The sequence below is a fragment of the Telopea speciosissima genome, chromosome 7 (assembly GCF_018873765.1).
Source record: "Telopea speciosissima isolate NSW1024214 ecotype Mountain lineage chromosome 7, Tspe_v1, whole genome shotgun sequence".
Classification (NCBI taxonomy): Eukaryota; Viridiplantae; Streptophyta; class Magnoliopsida; order Proteales; family Proteaceae; genus Telopea; species Telopea speciosissima.
The window spans coordinates 25,376,245-25,398,017 of record NC_057922.1 but is presented as its reverse complement, the minus strand read 5'-3'; the positions used below and the strand labels follow the sequence as shown (position 1 = coordinate 25,398,017).

Sequence of the window (21,773 nt, the reverse complement as noted above, 5' to 3'; positions counted from 1 at the left end):
TAAGTTATCTAGATTCAGTGGACTTTCTAATCATCAGAAAGTTTGAGAAAGGACAATTCCTTAAGATGCATTGAGAAGTAGGGGATCTACCTTTGTCATTATGCTGAATAACCAAAATAACAATGACTGCCTGCAATTGAAATGCAGATCACAGGAAAAAATTCGAGGCAACAAGCACTAGTTCACATGATTCATAATCCTTGGCAGTTTAAGATGTGCATCAAGCCAGACCATCTGGGTACACCATTAATTAGAAATTGTTAAATACACATATAGCCTAAAATTGTGACAGAAGTTTCATATTGCATTAGTTTATAAGTCGTCAGCCATAACAAATTAGGAAGTTAATTTTTTTTTTTAATGGAACTACAGATCTACTCCATCAAATAATTGCGTCCTTTATCTTTGGTGCTTATCATTGGTAGGAGGAAGCCTCTCATTCTAATTTACAAGAACAGGAAAAAGTAAATTGACAAAAATAAAGGAGAATTTTAGGTCAGATATAAATTATGGATCCAACATCAAACAGAGTTGCAGGAAGAGGATATGAACTATTTCCTCCACATGATATGTCAAGACCTTTAGACCTAAGACATTAAAATACAGAACCAGATAGACCCGTGAAACTCGATACCCACATACAACTCTTCAATTCTAGCAATCCAGCCATGGACAAAGGAAGAAAAATACAAATCCGATCTAAGTACCTAATATCCCCACGAGCACAACCTGCGTATTATTATTTTTTGTTGCTTTTGCTACTACTGTTACCTCCAGCATCACCTCCCGCGGCTTTCTTCGCTTGTTTCTCTTGAAGCGCTTTTGCATCCCTGCACATCAACCAAATTTCAAGATCAGGCCCAAAATGAAAATTTTGAGAAAAAAAAATAGAGGGGAGTGAAGAGAAAGATAATAACCTCTCTCTGCGTTGCTCAGGAGTCAATCCATCGTCTTTGCCCTTCGACTTGGCGCCGTTCCTGGCTGAAGATCTCTCCCGGTCACGATCTCTCTGGTTTCCCCGTAAGTTCGAATTAAGGCCAATAAAATCCAAAAAAAAATGCGAGACCCAAAGCACGATTTTTATCTAATTTTTTCCCCAAAATATATCTGTAACTAAAACCAAGTAATCCTTAATATAAACTACAAGATTTAAAGATGAAGGTTCGACCCAAAATCGAGCCTACCCACAGGAGGGGAACGAAAAGCCAAACAAAATCCAACAAGGGAGACCCAATTAATGATGTTCATCGTTTTTATTTTAAAAAAAAAAAACAATTATTATAACTAAAAACTTGAAATCTTTAGGATGAGTTATGAGATTCAATAATGGAGATTGGACGCAGAAAGGCAAAATCAAGAGAACAACAAACAAGAACAAGATGACAAACTAACAAAAGAAGAAATTCAAAGGATATTGGTCATTCTCTAAAGGCGCAAAGAAGATCCACAGCACAACAGAGACGCTGCAAAATAGCATCATAAAAGGATCATGTCAGAAATTGCACAGAAAAGAAAATCGGCAGACGGGTTCTTCTTATTTCTGCAAGCGAACAATGGAGAGACCAAGAAGGAAAAAACATAATGAGAGAACAGACCTTGATGATCGGAGACAAAGACGGGGATGTGAGAGAGTCCAGTCCTCCCTTGCGTTGAAGCTCTGGTGATGGATTGTAGACTTTTAATGGATCTCCTCCAAACCTCACGAGGTTTTTTTTTTTTTTTTATATAATCAAAGCTCACGAGTCAATAGACTCAGGGCTCAATAATAATGTGGAAGGCGAATGACGAAAGAGGACATCAGAATCTGACTATTTACCTAAATATCTCCAAGCCTCAAGTATTTAAATAGAGATCTTTTGCCCTTAAGTATTATACGAATACGATCCCCTACTTTCCTCGTTAAAGTATGGCTGACTTACCAGTAGACAGTTGGCTCTATGGGCGGTGCTAGAGTTCACCAGTAAGGACCGTTCAATTGAAATATTCTATCGCAAAGGATTGGTAGCATAGCGGGGTGCATCCCGAGCCATTGGTTATTGATAACGGGCAAAAAGAACATCCAATCCAACGGCTGCACTTCAGGTGATAATCCAACCCTAGTCCTCAAACCCCAAAAAATATGGAAATCCCACCCAGTACCACTATGGTTTTATGCATGGTATCGCATCGGGTATCGGTCACCTTCAAACCAAGGTTCTAAAACTCGGGTTTCGACTAAGTTTCGATCAACCGGAAAATGAGTTCGTCTCGGTTTCAACCATATCTCGGTCGAAACCTGAGACTTTCTCCAAGCTAACTTGAACTTTGGTTTCGAAGCCCATAAGTTGTTTTTTTTGCCCTGATTCTTATTGTATTGCCTATTTTTGACATTTCAAACTCAATCCATGTATTAGTTTCACATAGAGAATACTAAAAATATTACTTATGGTTTTGATCCAAGTTTGATACTGTATACTGTTCTTGGACATGGTATCGAATAAGGTTTGACCGGAACATAACTCCTTCAATATAAATGAGATTTAAGCAATCTTGGATTTGTTAGAAAGCTTTGTTTTGATAGCTTTCCAACAAGTCTAAGACTGTTTAAATCTGATTTATATTGAAGGAGTTATGTACCTGTCAAACTTTATTTGGTGTGTGCGAATGCTGTCAAAATCGCTCTAAATGAAAATATTTTTTTGGACATCAAAACAAATGAATATTTTACCGCACTTTTGGTTTTAGAAATGTTTTAACATATTAAGATTTATGAAATTTTTAGATTTGACAAAAACCCTAGCATTAGAAAGTTGAAAATTGCACCTACCAACTACCATCGAGAATCTAGTTTCTGGCAGTTTTTGGTATAAATACTTGTCTGTCCTAGTTTCGAGCCAAGTTTCCCCTAGTTTCAATGGACATATGTGTCGAAACCACCGAATATGGTCGAAACCATCGAAACCCGGTCGAATCCAGGGATTTTATAAAATCCCCTTTCAACTCATTTCGAAAACCTGCAAAATCGAGTTAACTCGGTGGTTTTGACAGGTTTCGGTCGAGTTTTTCTTTCATGCTTCAAACCCGATATTCGGACTAGCTCACCCCAGGTTTTCTTAAAAATTGATTTTTTTACTAGTTTAACCTTGATCTGTACGGTTTCACAATCATGGTTCTGAATCTCGGATCGGATCCACCGATATCGACTAGATCAGATCGGTATCGGTTGAGGTCGATCCCGAGATTAGACCGATACAACAAGGTTTGATTGGATCGTTCTATGGATCGGCCGATCTGATCCAACTGAATATTTTTTATTTTTTCAAAGTTTTAAAGTTTTTTTTTTAATTCTTTGAAAAGTTTTATTTTTTCAAAGTTTCAAAGTTTTTTTAATTACTGGTAAAAAATAAAACTGTTTTTTGCGTGGTTCCTACATCCAGACACGAGCATGCAAAATTATCGCTCAACCCCTCTTGAAATAAAATCCCACATACATTGATGCTCTTGTATCCACTCTCATTGACCCCACGTTGGTTCATGGACTATATGACCAAGTAGCAATAAAGTTTAGCTCGTCTCCATGGAGCCCAGCATGCCTAGGGTGCGGCCAGCCGTTGGGCTGTGCTGCACACATCCCTAGGCATGTACCGAGATGTGTGCGGCATAGCTCAACCACTGGATGAACCCTGACAACACTCTGGGCGCTGGGCCCCCTGGAGACGATCCTGATCCGCAGCAAGCTCTGTTGCCCTTTTCCCTGAATGCATCTCCTGCATCTTCCACCATGGATCAACGCGGATTGACGTCACCACATTTTCCTAAAAGTAGAGGAAAGCTTTCTTTCACGTGGGTGAAGAATTCACCCACAAATCTAAGGACATCATTGCTCCCCTATATGATAGAGTTCCAAAAAATACCTCTCTATGTGCAAGTGTATTGATGGTCATCTTCCTTCATCAATCGCTACAAAGTTCTATAATCATTAATCAAATAGGGCTTTCTCGCAAACTATTTTCAGATAGGTGACCCACTTATTCCGATTTCATATCATATTACTGCATAGTATAATCTGTAACAAGCTGCTACTAATTTGGAACTTTGTATGGTATAATTTATGAGTTAGTCCGCAATTAATGAATGCTTGCCAGACCATTTCTTTTTTTGGTAAAAGCTTGCCAGACCATTTCAATAGAGAAAGAATCACATTCTGAATATTTCCAAAGAAACATAGCTTTACATGAATTAAATAAGGCTCCTTTTTTTTTTTGGCACATAGGTCAGTAAGTATTAAAGAGAGACAATACGTAAACAATAAGTGACCATTTTGGGTTGTTATGAGTGTGCCAATTGGATGATAACCAGGGTAGGTTGATCTGTTGAAAGTAACCAACAAACCCTACTGGTGTATCCCATAATTCCATATCATCAATCCTTGGTTACAGTAATCTTTTCACATGCATATGTAAGATAATTCAATTTTTTTCCTACCTCATAGTAAGACTGCTTCTATAATCTGCAGGGCTCAGGCTATACCTCAGTGAAAACTTTCCATCTCAGAGACAAATGAAAGACTTCCTCTGTAGTAGTCCAATTTGTAGATTCAAACATTTGGCACAACAAGCTTCATTGAAGACCTTGTATTACAATAATTGTCGAATTAATGTGCAGCTTAGACCAGGATCCCCATTATTCAACTTTGACAAAAGCACAAAAGTACAGTCTATGCAACATCTCCGATGATTCTCAAGGTTTTCTTATGGTCTAGCAAACAACCTTATTCTAGCGAATCGCCAGGCAAGTCACGATAATCCTCAGTATCCTCAGTCACTGAGTGTGGAAATAATTCTTCTTGAGGATAGATCTTCTGAAAAAGCTGCCAAAAAGATCAGATAGCACAAGAATAATAATCAATATTAGGAGTAGAAACTGCAATGCTGTTGACTGGAGGAAGACCGTATGATGCTGATCTTTCTCTATCAACAAGAAAAGAAAAACACTTCAACTTTGACATGCTCAAATCCATAATATATAAGACCTACCAGCTATGGATCACATTTGAAATGAAACTAAAATGGCCACCAAATAAATGACTCAACCTTAATGTAATCTACTTGGACATTTGAAAGGTTGTGCCTACTGACATTGTCTGAGTCCCAGAATCACCAGAGCCAAGTTGTCAAGAGTTTTTCTCTTTTCTTTGGGGGAGGGGGAGGGGCTCTAAAAACTGTGACTATCAACAAGTGAAGAGAACAAATTCAGAAGAAAAAAAGCGGGTGAAAATAAAGGGCACCCTCATGGAGCTAATTCATGAGCCCCTAAAAAATTAAATCATTAGTTTTTTCCCCTTTAATTCTTATCAAGAATGAAAGGGAAACATATTGAGCAGAGATGGGGTATCATTATGAGAAAATTCTAAATACTTAAAAGGTTCCTAGAGAATATTTATAGAGTTTAACAGTGCAACCCTGTAGTCCAAGGGAGAAAACAAAAAATAAAGCAGACGGCAATCCAAAAAAAGAATCCCAGATAGGCACATAGTCCTACCCAGGTTGGATGGGGCTCAACTCTTATGGACAACTAGAACTCACGATGGTTGCTCACATGTTAAGTTTCCACCCCACCAGAGTTTTCCAAGCGGCAAAATGGAGCTTTGAAAATCCAGGACTAGGGAAGATTCCATGTCAATACATGCATGGCTGAAAAATACAAGGGAAGATGCAAGTAAATGAAAGCATATATGATTAAATTTGATTCTGAAATTTGACATGTGGTCAATCCAGTCCATTCCCTAGATACCCAACAGTCAGAAGTGCCACATCATCCTCCACATGGCAGAACTAGGACTATTCAAAGATTCTGATGCAGATCTGGGGTTCAAAACCCGGCTCGCACCGCTTACCGGCCCACCCAAGTGTTAGATAACTCAAATCACAAGCACAAGTGGCAAAACGGCAAATATTTGAAGTCTTACAAGAGCAATGGCAGAATGGTAAATAACTGAAGTTATAGAACTCAAAGGGTAATAAGGTAAACTAGAAGAGAGGACAGAATAGAAATTACCACTTAAAGAATAAGGGTAATCTAAAAGTTAAAGGAAAAATAAGGACATGACAGATTAAAAGATTAAAGGGAGGGGTATTCTTGGAATTGAAACACTTAAAATGGGGATAAATAGAATAGCATCAGAGAACATGGGTTTTTGTCTGTAAAAAACATGTTCTTACTTGCAATTTTAAAGACTTTAAAGTCTTCTTCGACCTTGCAATAACTCGATAGAAAGAGAGGCGGTGAACTGGAGTCGTTCCAGCAGGGGGAACAAAATCGCAGAGCCAAAGTCTGCCAAATCCAGCAAGAAATAATCTCAAAGTTCTGCTAGCAATCGATTGGTGAGATCTAAACCCAGGGGCCGCAGTAAAGACGATTCCAGTGGAGGAACCAGATTTGATTCCCTCTTCAGCAAGGACTTTAGACGTGAGCTCCTGGGGTTGAAGTTGCCTCTGGTTGGCAAGTATAAACCCCAAATCTGAGGGTGAACAGAGGGAAGTTTAATCGGTTGACAGGGTACCATGGTACAGGAATTTGGAACTTAAGGAGAAAGGATAAGGTAAAAGATAGAAAGGAGAGATCGCATGGAAGGAAGGAGAGAGGAGTAAAGGTTGCACACACAACTCTTGGCAGCACCGATAAGCACTTCTTTCAATTTCAATCAAAACAATCCAACCTCAATCGTTGGGTACCAAAACAAATCCTAACCCTACCTTGAAACTGAAATAGAGTTCGACTCTATATGGGACTCAAACTGAAACAAACTCTACCTCTAACTCCTCGTACGACTATATCAGCCAAGTATATTCGGTTCAGGTGTTTAATAGATGATGGTTTGATGGTCGAAATATGCAGAAAAAGCTGGGCATAAGGCATGTGTAGGTGCTGTTAATACCCCGAATAAAAATGAAGCAAAAGAACAAATAATCAGCTACCATGGCAACTCAAGGCTGCTTTGGGGATGAAGGAGCAGGCAACAGGTGTGAGTTGATAAGGTTTTAATGGATAAAATAAGGTAAATGGATAGCCATTCAATTGGAAGAGGGCTGGTGAGAACTTGAACCAAAAATAGGGAGGTGAAAAAGAGAGGAAGAAGATGAGTCACCTTAGACTCCACCTTAAATTTTCTTTGAACCTATCTATACAGCAGCTCGCCCGTTTTCAGAGGAGGTGGGGAGACCACTTCTTATTGCTCAAACTTGTGCTGGAAATCCAGCCTTCCTATAGTTACTTGCCATGACATGAAACAGAAGTACTCACCAAAAACAAGCCCAACTCTTACTAACACTAAAAAAACTTGTAGAAGCTCTAGAAACTACAAATGATATACACTGAAAGCCCATAAAAAACACAGAAAACCCAAAATCCAACCAAATCCAGGGCCCAAACAAAGTCAAAGAAAACCCCCTATAACTTTCAATGACTTACACTCCTCCCAGATCCATTTGACCCAGATACTTGAAACATTTTAAATTAATCTATTGAAATCCTAAGAAATGCCCTCCATGGTCTGCATAGACTAAAAAACCTCAGAAAAGCTTGCTACACCCATCTGGAAGCCTGCAACAGTATTCTTCTCAACATCAAACCCTCAAGTTGTATTAGATAGAACCCAGCCCTGACTTGAATCTGAATTGGATTAACTATCTTCAACCTAAACATGCTGCTAATCTCATGGTGCTAAACAGATCCCACCCCTGCTTACTCATTTAACCCATGCAAGCATCAACCCTAACAATAAGACCAATCTACTATTAAATTTGTTAGGGTAAATTACAGCTGAGATACTCAATGTTTGGGGTACCTCATATTTGAAATATTAAGTTTAGGGTTCCTGAATAAAGGATAACATTAGTCATGCTTAATCAGATCTAGTCACATGGGTTCAAAATTTTTCATATTTCCGCCTTTGCCCATATGAAGAAAGCAACTGTAACAAAATGATTTGTCCTTCCCATCCTCAAGCACCCTCCTCCAGCTTGGTCATCGGATGCCATTGCCAATGACAGAGCAACTTTCTGGTTGGTGAACCTGCTGGAATCCGGCTACACTCTTTTTTCTTGATATTTCATCTCCTATGCTTATTTCCTTGGTTTTGATAGTGTTGGAAAGCAAAGAAGTTTCAGTGAGAGAAGAGGAAGGTGAGTAGGAGGAAGAGAAGATAATGGAGATGTGAAGGAATGAGATAAAGAAAATATGGGTTTGTAGGAAAAAATGGTTCAAGAATCACCACCGACAGAATTTACAGTCTACAAGCTGTGGATTGTTGGGATAAGGCTGAGTTCTTGTTGCTGTAAGCTGTAGATTTTGAACCCAACAAACCCTTTGAGAGTTATTATTCAAGGCTTGACCTGTTCGTGTTCAACCTCCCCCTTCTTCACAACCCTCTTTTTCACAGACCTCTCATTCAACTCCTCGAGTACTAAGTGAGATGGATTGTAGAAAGATAGTTTGGAATTTCTATGGTATGGAAATTTGTTGACTTTCTGGGGTTTTGTAGGTTCTTTCAATTGAAGCAGCAAACATTGGCTACTCTGAATTCAAGGGCTTACACCAATCGAATATCTCTGCTTCTGTTTCTCCAGCACATGGTTGCCACATTGGGTTAGTCTTTTTCTTCGTTTCAAGGCAGTTCAGGGCTTCTCAAAGGGAGGAAAAAACAGAGAGAATAGAAGAGAATTTAAAAGTTGTCTTCCCCAGGCTGAAGGCACAACTGTTCTAAGCATCTTTCTTTCCTTCTTGTGGCAAAAGGCAGTCAGAAAATGGCCTGAATTCATGGTTAATTTCATAATCTGGAGCACCTTCGCCATGCCCATGACTGCAGGAGTTCTTCTTGTCTCAGAGGCCTTCAACAGACAGAGTTGGTGTGGCGGTTGTTGCCTTCACTATAGGTAATGGCCTCTATGTGTGTTGGATTACGCATAGAACCAAGTTCTGTGCAAATGAGTCATCACCAAATTGCTAAAACCAGCATCGAAATTCCCCAATCTCGGTCAGCCCACTTAATGGATGCTTGGAATATGTTTCATGTGGATTTCAGGTTGGGTTTTTGCAAGAATCGGACCCCTTATTTTCTGCTTCTCTTCTTTGATCATAATGTCTCTGATCTTGATCTTCGTTAGATACAGAGGTGATGAAAAACGTTGCTAGGAGAGAGAGAGAGAGCTTACTTGATTCCTCAATTCGATCACCGCTTTGATCTCCACTAAAATGGAAATGGCGGTGACGACCTTTACCAAACCCTATGATGTTGCTCCATGCAAGGAGTTAGAATGTGATAGAAAGTGAAACTCCGTTTGAAAATCCATTGGAAGGCCGCTTTTATGTAAGGGATATTTTCTTAAAATACTAATTTGTTGTTAAACCTGACTAAGTTATCCTTGTTTAGGAATTCCAAAAGTAATATTTCAAACATAAGGTACCTCAAACATAGTTTTCTCAAAGATTGGGTACCTCAGCTGCGATTTACACAATTTCTTAAGTGCTACATAAGATAGTAACAGGAAAACCTTTACAAATAATATTAAGTTCTTTTCAAGAAAGGACGAGAAGAAAATAAAAAGTACTTTTATCACAAATTGTATTGTCAATGAGAAGCCCTCACTTGAAGTCACTTTCATAAAAAGAAATGCAGTGCTTTGTCACTCGTCAAAGGAAGATAATAAAACCTAACTCCATTGGTGTCAGTTGTCATTCACAAGCTAAATATATGGCATATCATCCAATTTTGAAACATCAAAACAATAAACAAAAAAAATATTCTTATAAAAAACCAGCTACAAAATACCTGCCGAGTTGACTCTAAGAGCTCTCTATAGTCCAGAGCTCCATCTGGCATAGGACAGAAGTTGATTGCCTCTGATGAACCCTGCTAAATAAATACATGTAATTAAGCTAATTGAAGCTCTCAAAACTAAAAATCTGAGCAGAGTCAGAAAAATTGCATTTATTCACGTACTGCACACAAGCTACACATATTTTCTCGTAAACATTAGTAACAAGGAACAATTAAAAGAATGGAAGGGATACATATTGTCATGAAAACATTAGAAACAAGGAACAATTGAAAAGTTTGGTTTCAAAGCATTTAAACCAAGTCCAGAAAATTTTCTTATTTAGATCTCACTATTGACAAAGTAGCAGAGGTTAGCTCTGCCGTTCCTTGATGGAACAGATGTGCTACATTAATGCTCCATTAAATGGGAAGCAGATAAAGATCCTCACACCATGAAAGAGCACATGCAAACAAGCTACTCCCTATTCCAAAATAATAGGATTTGCTTAACAAGTTAAGAGTATAAGAACCTTAACAGTAAGAAAATGACAATTCTCAAAGGAAGTTGATGAGAAACAAACCGTTGCCAACTCCTGAATATAAATTGAACTCCACATAAGTGTGGGCTTTGATTCTCCTTCTGTACCCTCAGAGGCACTACTTTCAAAGTTCTTTGAAATGGAAAGTGGGAAAAGAACATTCATGGCTGCTCGTAACAGCTCCTTTCCTTGAGCAGCATCATTGCAAAGAGCCGAAAGATACACAACAGACCTGAGTGGCAAGAAAAATGAAGTATACGATACTAAATTAATGAGAGCTTCTTTAAAATGGCATGATTGAAACAAAATTGCAACAAGAGAAACCATTACCCAACATCCCATGCCGTAAATAAGATCTACCTAACATCAATAGGTGGCTTGAGCTGAACCTAACTAACTACGTACTATCCTACATTTGATTAAATGGTGCTTCCTTAAACAATGAGTTGAGATAGGTTGTTACATGAGAATGTCGAAAGTGAAACATAGTTCAATGACAGTCTTTTTCTGAAGCATCAAGCATCTGAATTAAGCCTGATCAGACTATGCATATGCATGTGTGTTGTCAAACAGCAAACTTAACACAGCAGGACAATATCATTGATTCAGATAGGATTTGAGACAAATTAGGTTGCACTTGGGTCTTTTTTTGGGGAGGGGTGAATATAAGAATTCATTACCAAAGGAAAATTCAAAAAAACAAGGCCCTGCCATACATGGTGGGAAAAGAGGCTAGGGACTGAAGAAGAGAAGGCGGGAGCCCCCAAACATCAATGATCAATCTATATCTAGGCTTATCAGATTGCAAGCTTAGATCTGACATCAAAGAGTACCAAATCCCAAATCTGCTGAAAGGATCTGGACTTAGAGGTCCATATTCTAAGGTTGCGCTCAAACCAAATATGGTAAATGGCAGCTCCAAAAGTAAGCGTACCAACCGAGTCACAACAAGGGTTACCAGCAAAAATCATTGCCACGGTCCACCCAGATCCATTCTCCCTCAAAGGGAAAAATCCTTCTTCTGTGAGGCCAACATTTAGCCAAGAGGCCTTGCCAGACTGCGAAGGAAGAAGAGGCAGTCAAAAAACAGGTGATCCACATCTTCAGTAGCATTCCAACAAAAGCAGCACTGGAGGGAGACCAGAATCTGTCTGTGATTCCCTGGGGCAAGAGCTTCTCCATGTGATTAACTTATTACCTAGTTAGATTTAGTTGGAGCGATGGCCCAGTTGTTAAGGGTAACCCAGCCCAAGTTGCATGTCCTCTCTCCCAAGTTCTGTGGGTGACCAATCACTTGGATGGACCATAAGCATCACTCCAGTGAAACAAAGTGTTAGAATAAGTGGGAGTATTTTGAGCAAGGGTACAATTGTAATTAGGGATGTGACACTGTTCATGTGAACGGTATCGGTGAACAGTGACAGTGAACAGTGACGGGCCAATTCTGTAATTTTTCTCTCCCCTCTTTTATTATAAATAAAGGGGCTTGGATGTTCATTAAAACATCCAACCATTGAGCTCTATTCTTTCCTATTAACACAAAGGTTACATGATAACCACTTCTTGAAATATTCATAATCCAAATATCACACTCATTAGAAAAGTTTAATCAATCAATCATTTTATTTTATTACATTAAGAACCCCATCATCTGAAAATCATGATACACTATCAAACGGAAGTACCGGCTTAAACACCTTGTTACTTTTATGTCAAGGAAACTTAAATACAAGGAAAGAGAAAAGAGGCCCATTATGTTTTACATGCTCTTTAATTATATTCACATAGCCACTATGCTTTACACTACTACTCAATGCCTTTAATCATGCAAAGGAGTGCTAAAACATAGTCCTCCAAACAGTGTGATCTTGTGTATCAGACATTCAAATTTTGCCTACACATGAACATCCACTCACGTATGAGATGCATGGCTTATATTATCCTTGTCCATCACATAGAGAATAACTTTCCATTTGCCAATAAAATTGCAGGAATGATTTACCATGATATTTCATTGTCAATAAAGAAAAATGAATGTTAACTTACAAGCCTGAGGGACAAACAGCCATGTTGCTACCTAACTGAAGTGCTCGAACCGATGTCACCTGCTCAGGGCACAAAGCTAGCAGGATACAAAATCCAAATCAATATTTAACCTAGTTGTTGGAAGAAAAAAAAAAGAAAAGTAAAGACAGCAAAGAAAAGTGCAAAGATCTTACATCGAGGAGGAAATACCACCAGCAAATTTGACAAATCTGGCTTTATGGAACCCCTTATAACGCATATTCCCCTAGCAACTTTTCCCTCAGCATTTTCATGCTGAAGATTTGAGGAAGGAGATAACAATGATGGTAACGAAACTGTAAAGGATGGATCCATAACTAGTTCATGACTAAATAAGTCCTGGCCAGATGCCAATCTAACACCTTTATAACGCCGACTTTCCTGCATAGTTTTCAACAGAAGACAATAGTATAGTTTAGTCACAAAGCTTCAATAGTTGTCAGAACTAAAGCGCAGATTCCTGTAGAATTCTACTGACAAGCTTCCGAAAGAAAGAGTTAGACAGATGGAACAGAGTAGGCATTGGTTGCAACAATGAGGAAATCACATAAACCGTGTTGTAAAATATTTAGATAGAGGGAAGAAAAGTTACAACCAAATTAAGTTTACGAGTTGGATAATTAGGTAATCCAAAGGAATTGGACTTCAGCTGTGAGACAAGGAAACAATTTTTTTTTTTAAAATTAGGATAACCTCAGATATATTAAGTTTGTTTCAGTGACATCCCAATTTAATAAAAACAAAAGCTTTCAGTGGAAACCATAGTTGTCACGTCGTCACGGAGATCCAAGTCTCGCCATGGCGATCATATCGACCATGTTTTATTTTTAATTTTCTCTATTTTTAATGTCATTTAGTATGCTATAATATACCCTATAACATAAAAAATTAACATGAAAGTGTACTACTAATCTACTATGGTTTAATTCATGAATGTGTAATATCCATTAGTGTATCTGTGTATATGAAATCATGGATTATCAAATAATTGATAGCAATAGTCTTGCTGATAACAAAGTTGAAAAATCATGAGAGTTGAAATATGATTCATATGAAAGTGACTACAAAAGTAACATAACAAAAAAACAATTACAAGAACATAATTTATATTGAGTGAATAAAGCTAATAAACAACCCATCTAAATAAAAAAAAATTTTGCTGATGTGAATATGTGATTGTGTATTAGTCAATAGTGTATTAGTGTTTTTTGTTTGATGTTTTTTAATTTTTTTTTATGTTAAGGAAAAAACATTAAAATAAAAAATGGTTAAAAGAAATTATTGTTAAAAATTTAAGTTTAATAATTTGAAACAACCATGTCACCCGATATGGCCATATGTCGTGGTATGGCGTCCATGGCGGCGCCATGCCGACGACATGGAGGCCATATCGGTCGATATTCTTACATCATCCATATCGGCCATGGCGCCGCCATGGACGCCATATCGGTCGATATTCTTACATCATCCATATCGGTGGTCGATATGCCCACTTCTCCAACGATATGACGCCATGGCAGCATGGTGACGCTATGACAACTATGGTAGAAACCAAACATTTTCTTGTTTTGGTTAACCGAAAGCTGAACATCTTTTTCATTTTCTGCTGAATAACAAGTTCACTGAGAAAGACAGCGAATATAGAGTACAATGAACTCAGCAAGGGGCAGAGTTCAATAGCCTCCCCAAGCATTAAAAAAAGATGGACTATTAACCCCACAATATACTCTTGGCAGAAACCAAACATGCTTGTATATTTCCATGTATTGCGCTATCCAGATATTCTTATGTTACACTTAATGAGCAAAGTTATGCAAAACCTACGAAGGAAATGCAGTGAATAGTGGAAAATGATTTAAACATTCTCATCTCATATCCCCCCCCCCAACTTATTTTTTCCTAGTTCTGAGTTTTAATGGTTGAACCCCTCAACTATGCTTCCCACAGTAAGGAAATGTGGTAACTGTCTGTAAAGCACAAGGTGCAGTGAATGTCACTTCCCAGAATCATCAGGTAATTGGTCATGCCCCATTTGTTAGAGTTCACCAAATGCATTTAAATGAGTTTAACCTGATTTATTAGCATTAGAGAGACACACTTTTGCCAAATCAATGAGAGAAAGAGAGATGAAGAAAATGGAAAAGTTTCAATGTGGTTTCCTTGTGTCATGACATTCTGTTTGTGCAACGCAGTTTCTGTCTTTGGCCTGTAATATTCAGACCTACGCTACAGAATAAATATGATGGCAAGATTTCCTTAGCGTAGAAAATAAACTCTTCAACTTAAAAAGTTGGAAAAAAAAAGAACAAAATTAAGATAACCTTTCAAAAATGACAACTTAATGATAAACGTGACAAAAATGTATAAAATATGTTCCCACAGTGCCGAAAGCTAACAATTTCACATGCACCATTAATGGGCCACACCCAGAAGACATCTTGGAACCAAAATCAACAAAACTTGAAGATTTTCAACCACATTATCTGTGCACTTTTTGTAATGTACTAAAATTCTATGGAATATTAGTTCTACAGTTTCAGTCCATGCTGTCTTGTGTTTAGATATATGCACATTTTGTGCTTAAGGAAAGTAAACTTGAAGTAAAGTTAAAAAATCAGCATAACTCGAAGCTTTTCAACTATCTAATCTATGCACTTCTTCTTTTTTTATGGGAACCTTCACCACCCAATGGAATATTATATAATCTAATTGTGTTGATCTTGAGCCCTATGGATCTTGGATCTCTCTGTCTCGCATAAAACCCAACAGAACTCTAAAATTCAGCAAAGAAGATTATATGTATCCCCATACCTTGTCAAGAAGCACAGATGTCACTGGCATGCGCATGACCTGGAAAATAAAATTTGTCATTTTAGATAGTTAATACCTGGATCTAGGGTCAGCAATTAAAAAAAGGTGTGCAACAGAATTCTTCAATGAATAAAATGCCCTGTTAATGAGTTAAAGCTAATAAACCTATGATTTAATCCAAGAATAGACAAGCATAAATGGCTAGATATTGGAAATAAGTAGCCCTGATCCTGTAATCAAGCATCTGATTTGAAAAGACTATGCAGAGTACAAATCAACAATTACCATCAGCAAGCTTGTTTCCATATGGCTTTTTATTTCCTTTCACAACTTCAAACGCTAACAGTAAGGTTGCTCCACTGCGACCTAGTGGTCGTGGGTTTGAGTCAGGAAAGAGCCTCTCCCATAGATTTCTCAAACAACCGCCCATGCAACAGACTTGACATCAAAATGCTATACTGTGCCATGTAGGCTGACAACATGCTCAGTCCTCAAGTGAAACCAATATTCAGAAGCAAGGGGTCCAACATTCCCATTAAACCAAACACATGCTTTATACCAGTGCCATAAGCAAGCACAAAACAAACCAGCATTTTCTAATCATGACATTTCACCCTGAACACCTTATATTTGGTTGGATATTGGGGCCATAAGATTGGGTACATATAGCTTGAGACACAAACAAACATCTTCCTTAGTCTCATACTCCCATTACCATGTTCCAAACTTCCAATCCAAGAAACTAGCAATACAAGGGTAAGACCATCCTAAAGTGAAACTCGAATAAAATTATGAAACCAACGTAAAATATAGGCATGGACAGTGTAATAGAAAGAAAAATCAGTAAATGATAACTCTTGAACCAGTCAAAATACCCAGAGCACCAAATTGAAAAAAAAATAATAATAACAATAAATTAATGGCTTCTGTTTTAGCCATTAAATAACTACTGTTGTAGGTAGCTTATAAGAAATACATATGACTTGCTAATGCAAAACAAAGACCAATGACACAACACTAAGGAATATTGATGCAAGTTAAGGGCTCCAAAAGGTCAAGGGGAGAGCCAAGAAGACAGGGGTCAGGGAACTCAAAGAAGGAAAAAGAATCAGGGCTTGTTATTTAATGGAAGATACAGCTACAAATAAAGTGGGGCAGCAGAGACCTTAAGTGGTTGGTTGACTTGGTAGAGTTCTACATACCATGAAAGGAAGAAACAAAGCTTTTATAACATATTTGGACTGCGAGACAGATACCATTATTAATAGATAAGGCCTCTAACCCAAATTGATGAAAAGGAATGCTTGCACCTAAAGTTGTTTGGAATCCAGTTACCAAGACTTACATAGAGGGCACCTTTGACAGCAGCACGACGACAAAAAGCTTGTGGCAGCTCCCCTTGTCCATAAATAGGATAAATCATTGCCCCCATTGCATTTTGAAACCTGAAAGAGGTGCCAAAAATTCAGCTTGTAACAGAAAACCCTAGAAATTACATTAGAAACCACAACAGAGCTATGGTTAGTTCCATAAATGTTGATCGAAAGCTCTGTTTTTCTACCGAGATCGAAAACAACCTCGAGTGATTTCCCTGCCCAGACATTGAATGAGGAACCGTACTCTACCCATATTGATTCCTATAGAAGTTGCAAGTTGAGATTGAATGATGAAATATATTACTTGTACAACATAGATGTCTCATATTTCTCAAAAACGTGATTTGACTGATAGGATTTTGTATAATACTTATGAGATTAATGATATTGATAAAATTGATATTCAAATATTTCTTCTTAGAATGTATTGATTTAACCCCATAAGCGGGACCACCATCCCCGAAAGCTTGTTGCTGCCAGAACCACTTTTCAGGCTGTGTTTGGTTGCCAAAAAAAAAAAAGAAAATAAAATAAAATAAAAATAATCATACCACATATGCCAATCTTGTATGCACAATACACTGCAAGCACTGAAGTAAAATTCATAACTACTATTCATCATCTCCTTCCTAAAGTAACCTGTAAAATCTTCCCTATTTTTTCTCTGACTTCCTCTTTCCGCTCATCTCTCTTCCAGCTTTCTCCCTCTGCTTCTTTCCCCTACTCCCCACCTCTCCCGCACATCCTCCGCCTCTCCCAAACAATAACCCTCCCTCCTCTCTCCCGCCCTGACCCACCCCTCCCGCATACCCCCTCCGTCTTATCTCTCTCCCAGCTTTCTCTTTCTTAAGGACTAAGAAAGAGAACGAAACTCACCATCTCCACCGAGTTTGGATAGAGTCTTTGCATACTTCAAAATAGGCAAGCCATGCATCAAAACCTTTTTCCAAATGCCAAACCTTAAGCTTCCGAATGAGACAGAGATGCTCCCAAGCACCTCCCCCACCATTGTCGACCTGGTTTTCAAACCTGCTCAATTGTCGCAAAAATCAAAATAACACCACTGGAGTCAGTCAACAAGCCTCGTCCCAGCAAGCCAATGCCAGAGAGGAAGGAATGGATCTCTTCGCTTGCTTGATCACCCGCTCCCCGGCTCTGGATCTATTGGTTGAGAGTTGAAACTGTAGAGATTGTTTTTGTATTATATTAAATTAAGGAGAAAACAAACAAGTTGAAAGATGACTTCTATCAAAATTTTAATGGTTGAAAATCGAAATGGAGAAAAGCATGCAAGTACTGCCCCTCCACTGCAACCCAGCCTCCAGTTAAGAAATGGAACCAAGAACCCCCCCCCTCTCTGCTTCCCTTCCAAACTCCCCATCTCTCCCGCACATCCCCATTCCTTCCTGCAGAGCCCCTGTGTCTTTGTGGTTCTCTCGCACAGCCCCACTACTCCCTACTTTTTCTTTGACTTGTTCAGCAGTGTTGTTTTGATGTCTGCATTGTTTTGCTCAGCTGTGATTGGAGAAGAAAGGCAACTTGGCGGGAGAGCAGAAAACGAAAACACAGAATTTTCCCACAAACACGAAATTTTCTCATGTTCAAGACGGGGAAAAAAATTATTGACGCCAATAGTAAAAAGCATGGGTCTCGATGAGATTTTGAAATTTAAAAATCAGAATCTTCCATCACCCAAACAACAAACCAACAGCAAGAAACTTGTAGGAGAATATTCAAACCATAATGAATCTGTACGGTTTTCTTTTATTTTCTATCAAAACACAATGTCTTAGAGACTCTCCTAGTTGTTCCAAAGCAACTAGAAAGAGATACTTTAACCAGAGAGAATTCAGTTCAGATGTAAGATATCTATCCAGAAGTTTTAGCAACTCAATCATCATGTATGATGGAATCAACCACTGTAGCAATCATATTTCTACAGTTAAGCATCCATGCAATATCTCATACCATCAAATATTTAGATCATAGACCTATCAGTGGCTTTAGGATTGATCACTGTTCAAACAGGCAACGAGATGACCAAATGAGCAGCAAGACTTACCTGCCAATTGAAGAGTGGTAGAGAGCTAAACTCCGCACTACATCGTTTGTCTTGAGAAGATTCTTGGAAACTTCAGGGTTGTCTTGATCGTAATCTGCCATGGCTATTGCATAAAGTATAATCCTATAGGGATTAAATGAAGCAAAGTCACTGACCAGCCATATATCAAAGGACGTCAGTAGCGTGCATAAAAGCAAAGAAACAAGATCAGTTCTGAAGAGCAGATTGTTTGTAATACTATGGGTTTAAGGATGACTGCCAAGGTGTGGTCATTTCGATCTTATTAAGGTGATATAAGGTTGTTAAAGTTAATCATAATTTCATTTTTCTGTACTTATTGTCGTATTTTAAAGACACTCAGGAGTTCAGGTAATCCACTAGGATCAGCAGGATAATGAGCAAAATAAGTTTAAACAGTCACATATTTTGACCACATCTATACGTATTGTATGAAAGAAATCAATTCAAACACTTGTACGCCCAATTGAAACAGAAACCTCTTAAGAGCAACAAATTTGAAGTTTAAACCAACAAAAAATAGTCTTCTAATATAAACAACATATTTCTAAAAAATTATGACTTTCATAAGTATAAAAACGAGAACCCTTACTAACAACAGAAAGAAGAGCGATGCGATGTGTACGATTTAATCTTCGGTGGCAACCGCTGCTTCTTCAGGAACTCAACAAACGGACTCTCCAAATCCTCCTCCAAAATCTTCCCACTCTCTTCTTTCCCATCACCGCCAGCACCTTCCGATCCAAAATGCTCCTGAACGAGCTTAAAAAACCTCATCAACTGGTTTTTTTCAGTCAATCCAAGAGTCCGGTCTTTAAAAATTGACGCACGGGAATCTGGCACAGTCAACAATCTTCCATGACCATCAATTCCGTAAATGAAAGTCGCATCGATGCTCTTAAACTCCAAGCAATGGCTCGCCCCGGATTTCAGTATCAGATCGACAGCCGAATCGGCACAGAACAAAACCCTAGGTCCAGCGAGATCCAAGTTGAAACTACGCGAAGGTTCGAGAGATTCTGGAGATACAAGACAGGAAATCTCGATGTCGGAGTATAGACGACGGGGTTTGAGGTTGACGAGAGTGTAATCAGTGCCATCGTTGAGAGTGTGATATTCAATGGAAGATGATGATGACAACGATGGAGCAGTGTCGAGGTGGGAATGAAGAAAAGAGGTGAAGTTGCCCACGTTGAGAGAGGAGAAATGGCTGCCGTAGAAGGAGTTGGGGTCGAGGTGGAGAACGGATTTACCGGCGGCTGAAGCGGCAGAGGAGATGACGGATTCCGGCAATCCAGTTCCGACGACGATGAGATCGAAGGTGGAGGGATCTATGGAGGGGTACGACACGTTTTCATGCTCAGCCATCGGAACTGACGACGGCGGGGGAAAGAGAGAGAGATACACGATTTCACCGGATCTCGCTTAAACCCGAATCCACGTTATTGATTACGCTTCACTCCACACGTGATGCAATTCTGGTCGAAACTTCCACAAATGCTACTGTTTTGTGTACACGGTACTGTTTCGTGTTTTTTTTTTTTCTCTTCTCTTTGGACGGAGTTTCCCTTGACTTGTTAAGGATTCTCTTTGTTAAAAAAAAGTTAAAATCTCTAATTAGTTAGTTTTTTATTTTTGCAAAAATCTCTAATAAATGGTTAATAAACAAAAACATAGTGTAATTTTAAAGAAGGAGATAGAGATAAATAGAAATGGTACACACCAACTGTATAGTAATTTGACACGGCCTCAATGTCATCCTACGTTCACTTTTTAAGGCCACGGCTTAGAATTCACTGAATCAACTCTCCTTATCCAAGTAAGAATAATATCCTCACATTTTCTAGTTTAAGCTCGATCTTTGTTATGGAATATTTTGTTTTAGCCCAGAAGAGTTTCCCCATGATTTTACCAAAAGTTTATAGTTGAAACTTAAGTCAGTCCCCTATTTATACCGGAGGATTCCAACCATAATTGGAAAATCAAGTTTTCTAACTTGACTTGCCTCTTTGATAACCTGGTGACTCTATCATGTCAAGCCTAGTTAGGGCGAGTCACGTTTTTCTTAGTTTTAGATACAATAAATACGTATAATTTAATAAAAAAAATCGAGAAAATCTAAAAAAATACTTGAAAAAAAAAACACATCATGAATTTGTTGTTCTTCAATGAAAATTTGGTAGAATTTTCTTTAAGCTTATGTTGTATATGTTACAAATTCAGTATTCACCCAAATTTTCTATTCATAAGTGAATAGTGATTCAATCGGAAAACATAAATGAATCCTCTCCCTCATCCCCTCCATGTATTCTTATTTTAGTATAGGTTCTATGCAGGTTCATTATGTACACCGTTTAGTTCAAGAATAATTTAATAAACTGGGAAAAAATAAAAGAGAGGAAAGCTTCAAGGCTGTTATCTGTCAAAAAGTGCAAAGTGACTTAGGGTTTCATTTCCTCTCAACAACCTATTGAACAAGAGGATTCCAGGATATTTACCATTTTTCTCAACTCAAGTATAACAATTTAATGAGATTTTAAAAAATTACTAGACTTATTGATGTTGTTTGTGACTTGGGTGAAAAGACCGAAGAACTCAAATTAGTTGTGATTGATTATTGTCATTTTTTCACCTGGCCTAGTGTACATGACTTAACTTAGTTATCAAAAATTTGATCCGACTTCGACGACTCACACTAGTCTAAACCTGGTTTTCCAACTATGATTCCAATACTAAAAAACTAGTCATTATGCTTTCTAACATACTGATTTTTTGAACACCGGTTGCCCTCTACATAGAGCCAATCGGTCGTTATCATGCAGATTGAATTTGAACAGCTCTCGAATTCTATCGTTCAATGGTTTAGTCAGTCGCCACTTCGATCATCTACACAATGGTGTTCTCGATAGCCAACGGTCCTTGTTCTGGCCAACACACTCTAGCAATTGGTTGGTTGCTCAATTGACTGTCAGAGCCATTTTGGGTCTTTAACCAAATTATCACATATCACTTGGACAATTCTTTCAGTTAATACATATATCATGTCAAGTGAACCAAAATAAGATCCATTTGGTTATCAAATAGCAAAGTAAAGATTCACAATGAGG

General features: G+C 38.3%; 2 protein-coding genes across 2 annotated transcripts; both read right to left on the bottom strand.

Annotated features, from left to right (window-relative positions):
- Positions 1–479: 479 nt before the first annotated feature.
- On the bottom strand, positions 480–1,503 carry LOC122666933 (small EDRK-rich factor 2-like). Its single transcript, XM_043863047.1, has 3 exons — positions 1,416–1,503; positions 918–1,020; positions 480–830 (listed from the first exon to the last, which is right to left on the bottom strand). Exons 1-3 carry the CDS (start codon positions 1,420–1,422, stop codon positions 740–742), a joined length of 201 nt encoding a protein of 66 aa, XP_043718982.1. The 5' UTR covers positions 1,423–1,503; the 3' UTR covers positions 480–739.
- Positions 1,504–4,473: 2,970 nt separating this feature from the next.
- On the bottom strand, positions 4,474–20,083 carry LOC122668971 (rab escort protein 1-like). Its single transcript, XM_043865573.1, has 9 exons — positions 19,292–20,083; positions 18,649–18,771; positions 16,556–16,655; positions 15,211–15,249; positions 12,555–12,780; positions 12,382–12,457; positions 10,378–10,567; positions 9,809–9,889; positions 4,474–4,849 (listed from the first exon to the last, which is right to left on the bottom strand). Exons 1-9 carry the CDS (start codon positions 20,032–20,034, stop codon positions 4,751–4,753), a joined length of 1,677 nt encoding a protein of 558 aa, XP_043721508.1. The 5' UTR covers positions 20,035–20,083; the 3' UTR covers positions 4,474–4,750.
- Positions 20,084–21,773: the final 1,690 nt, after the last annotated feature.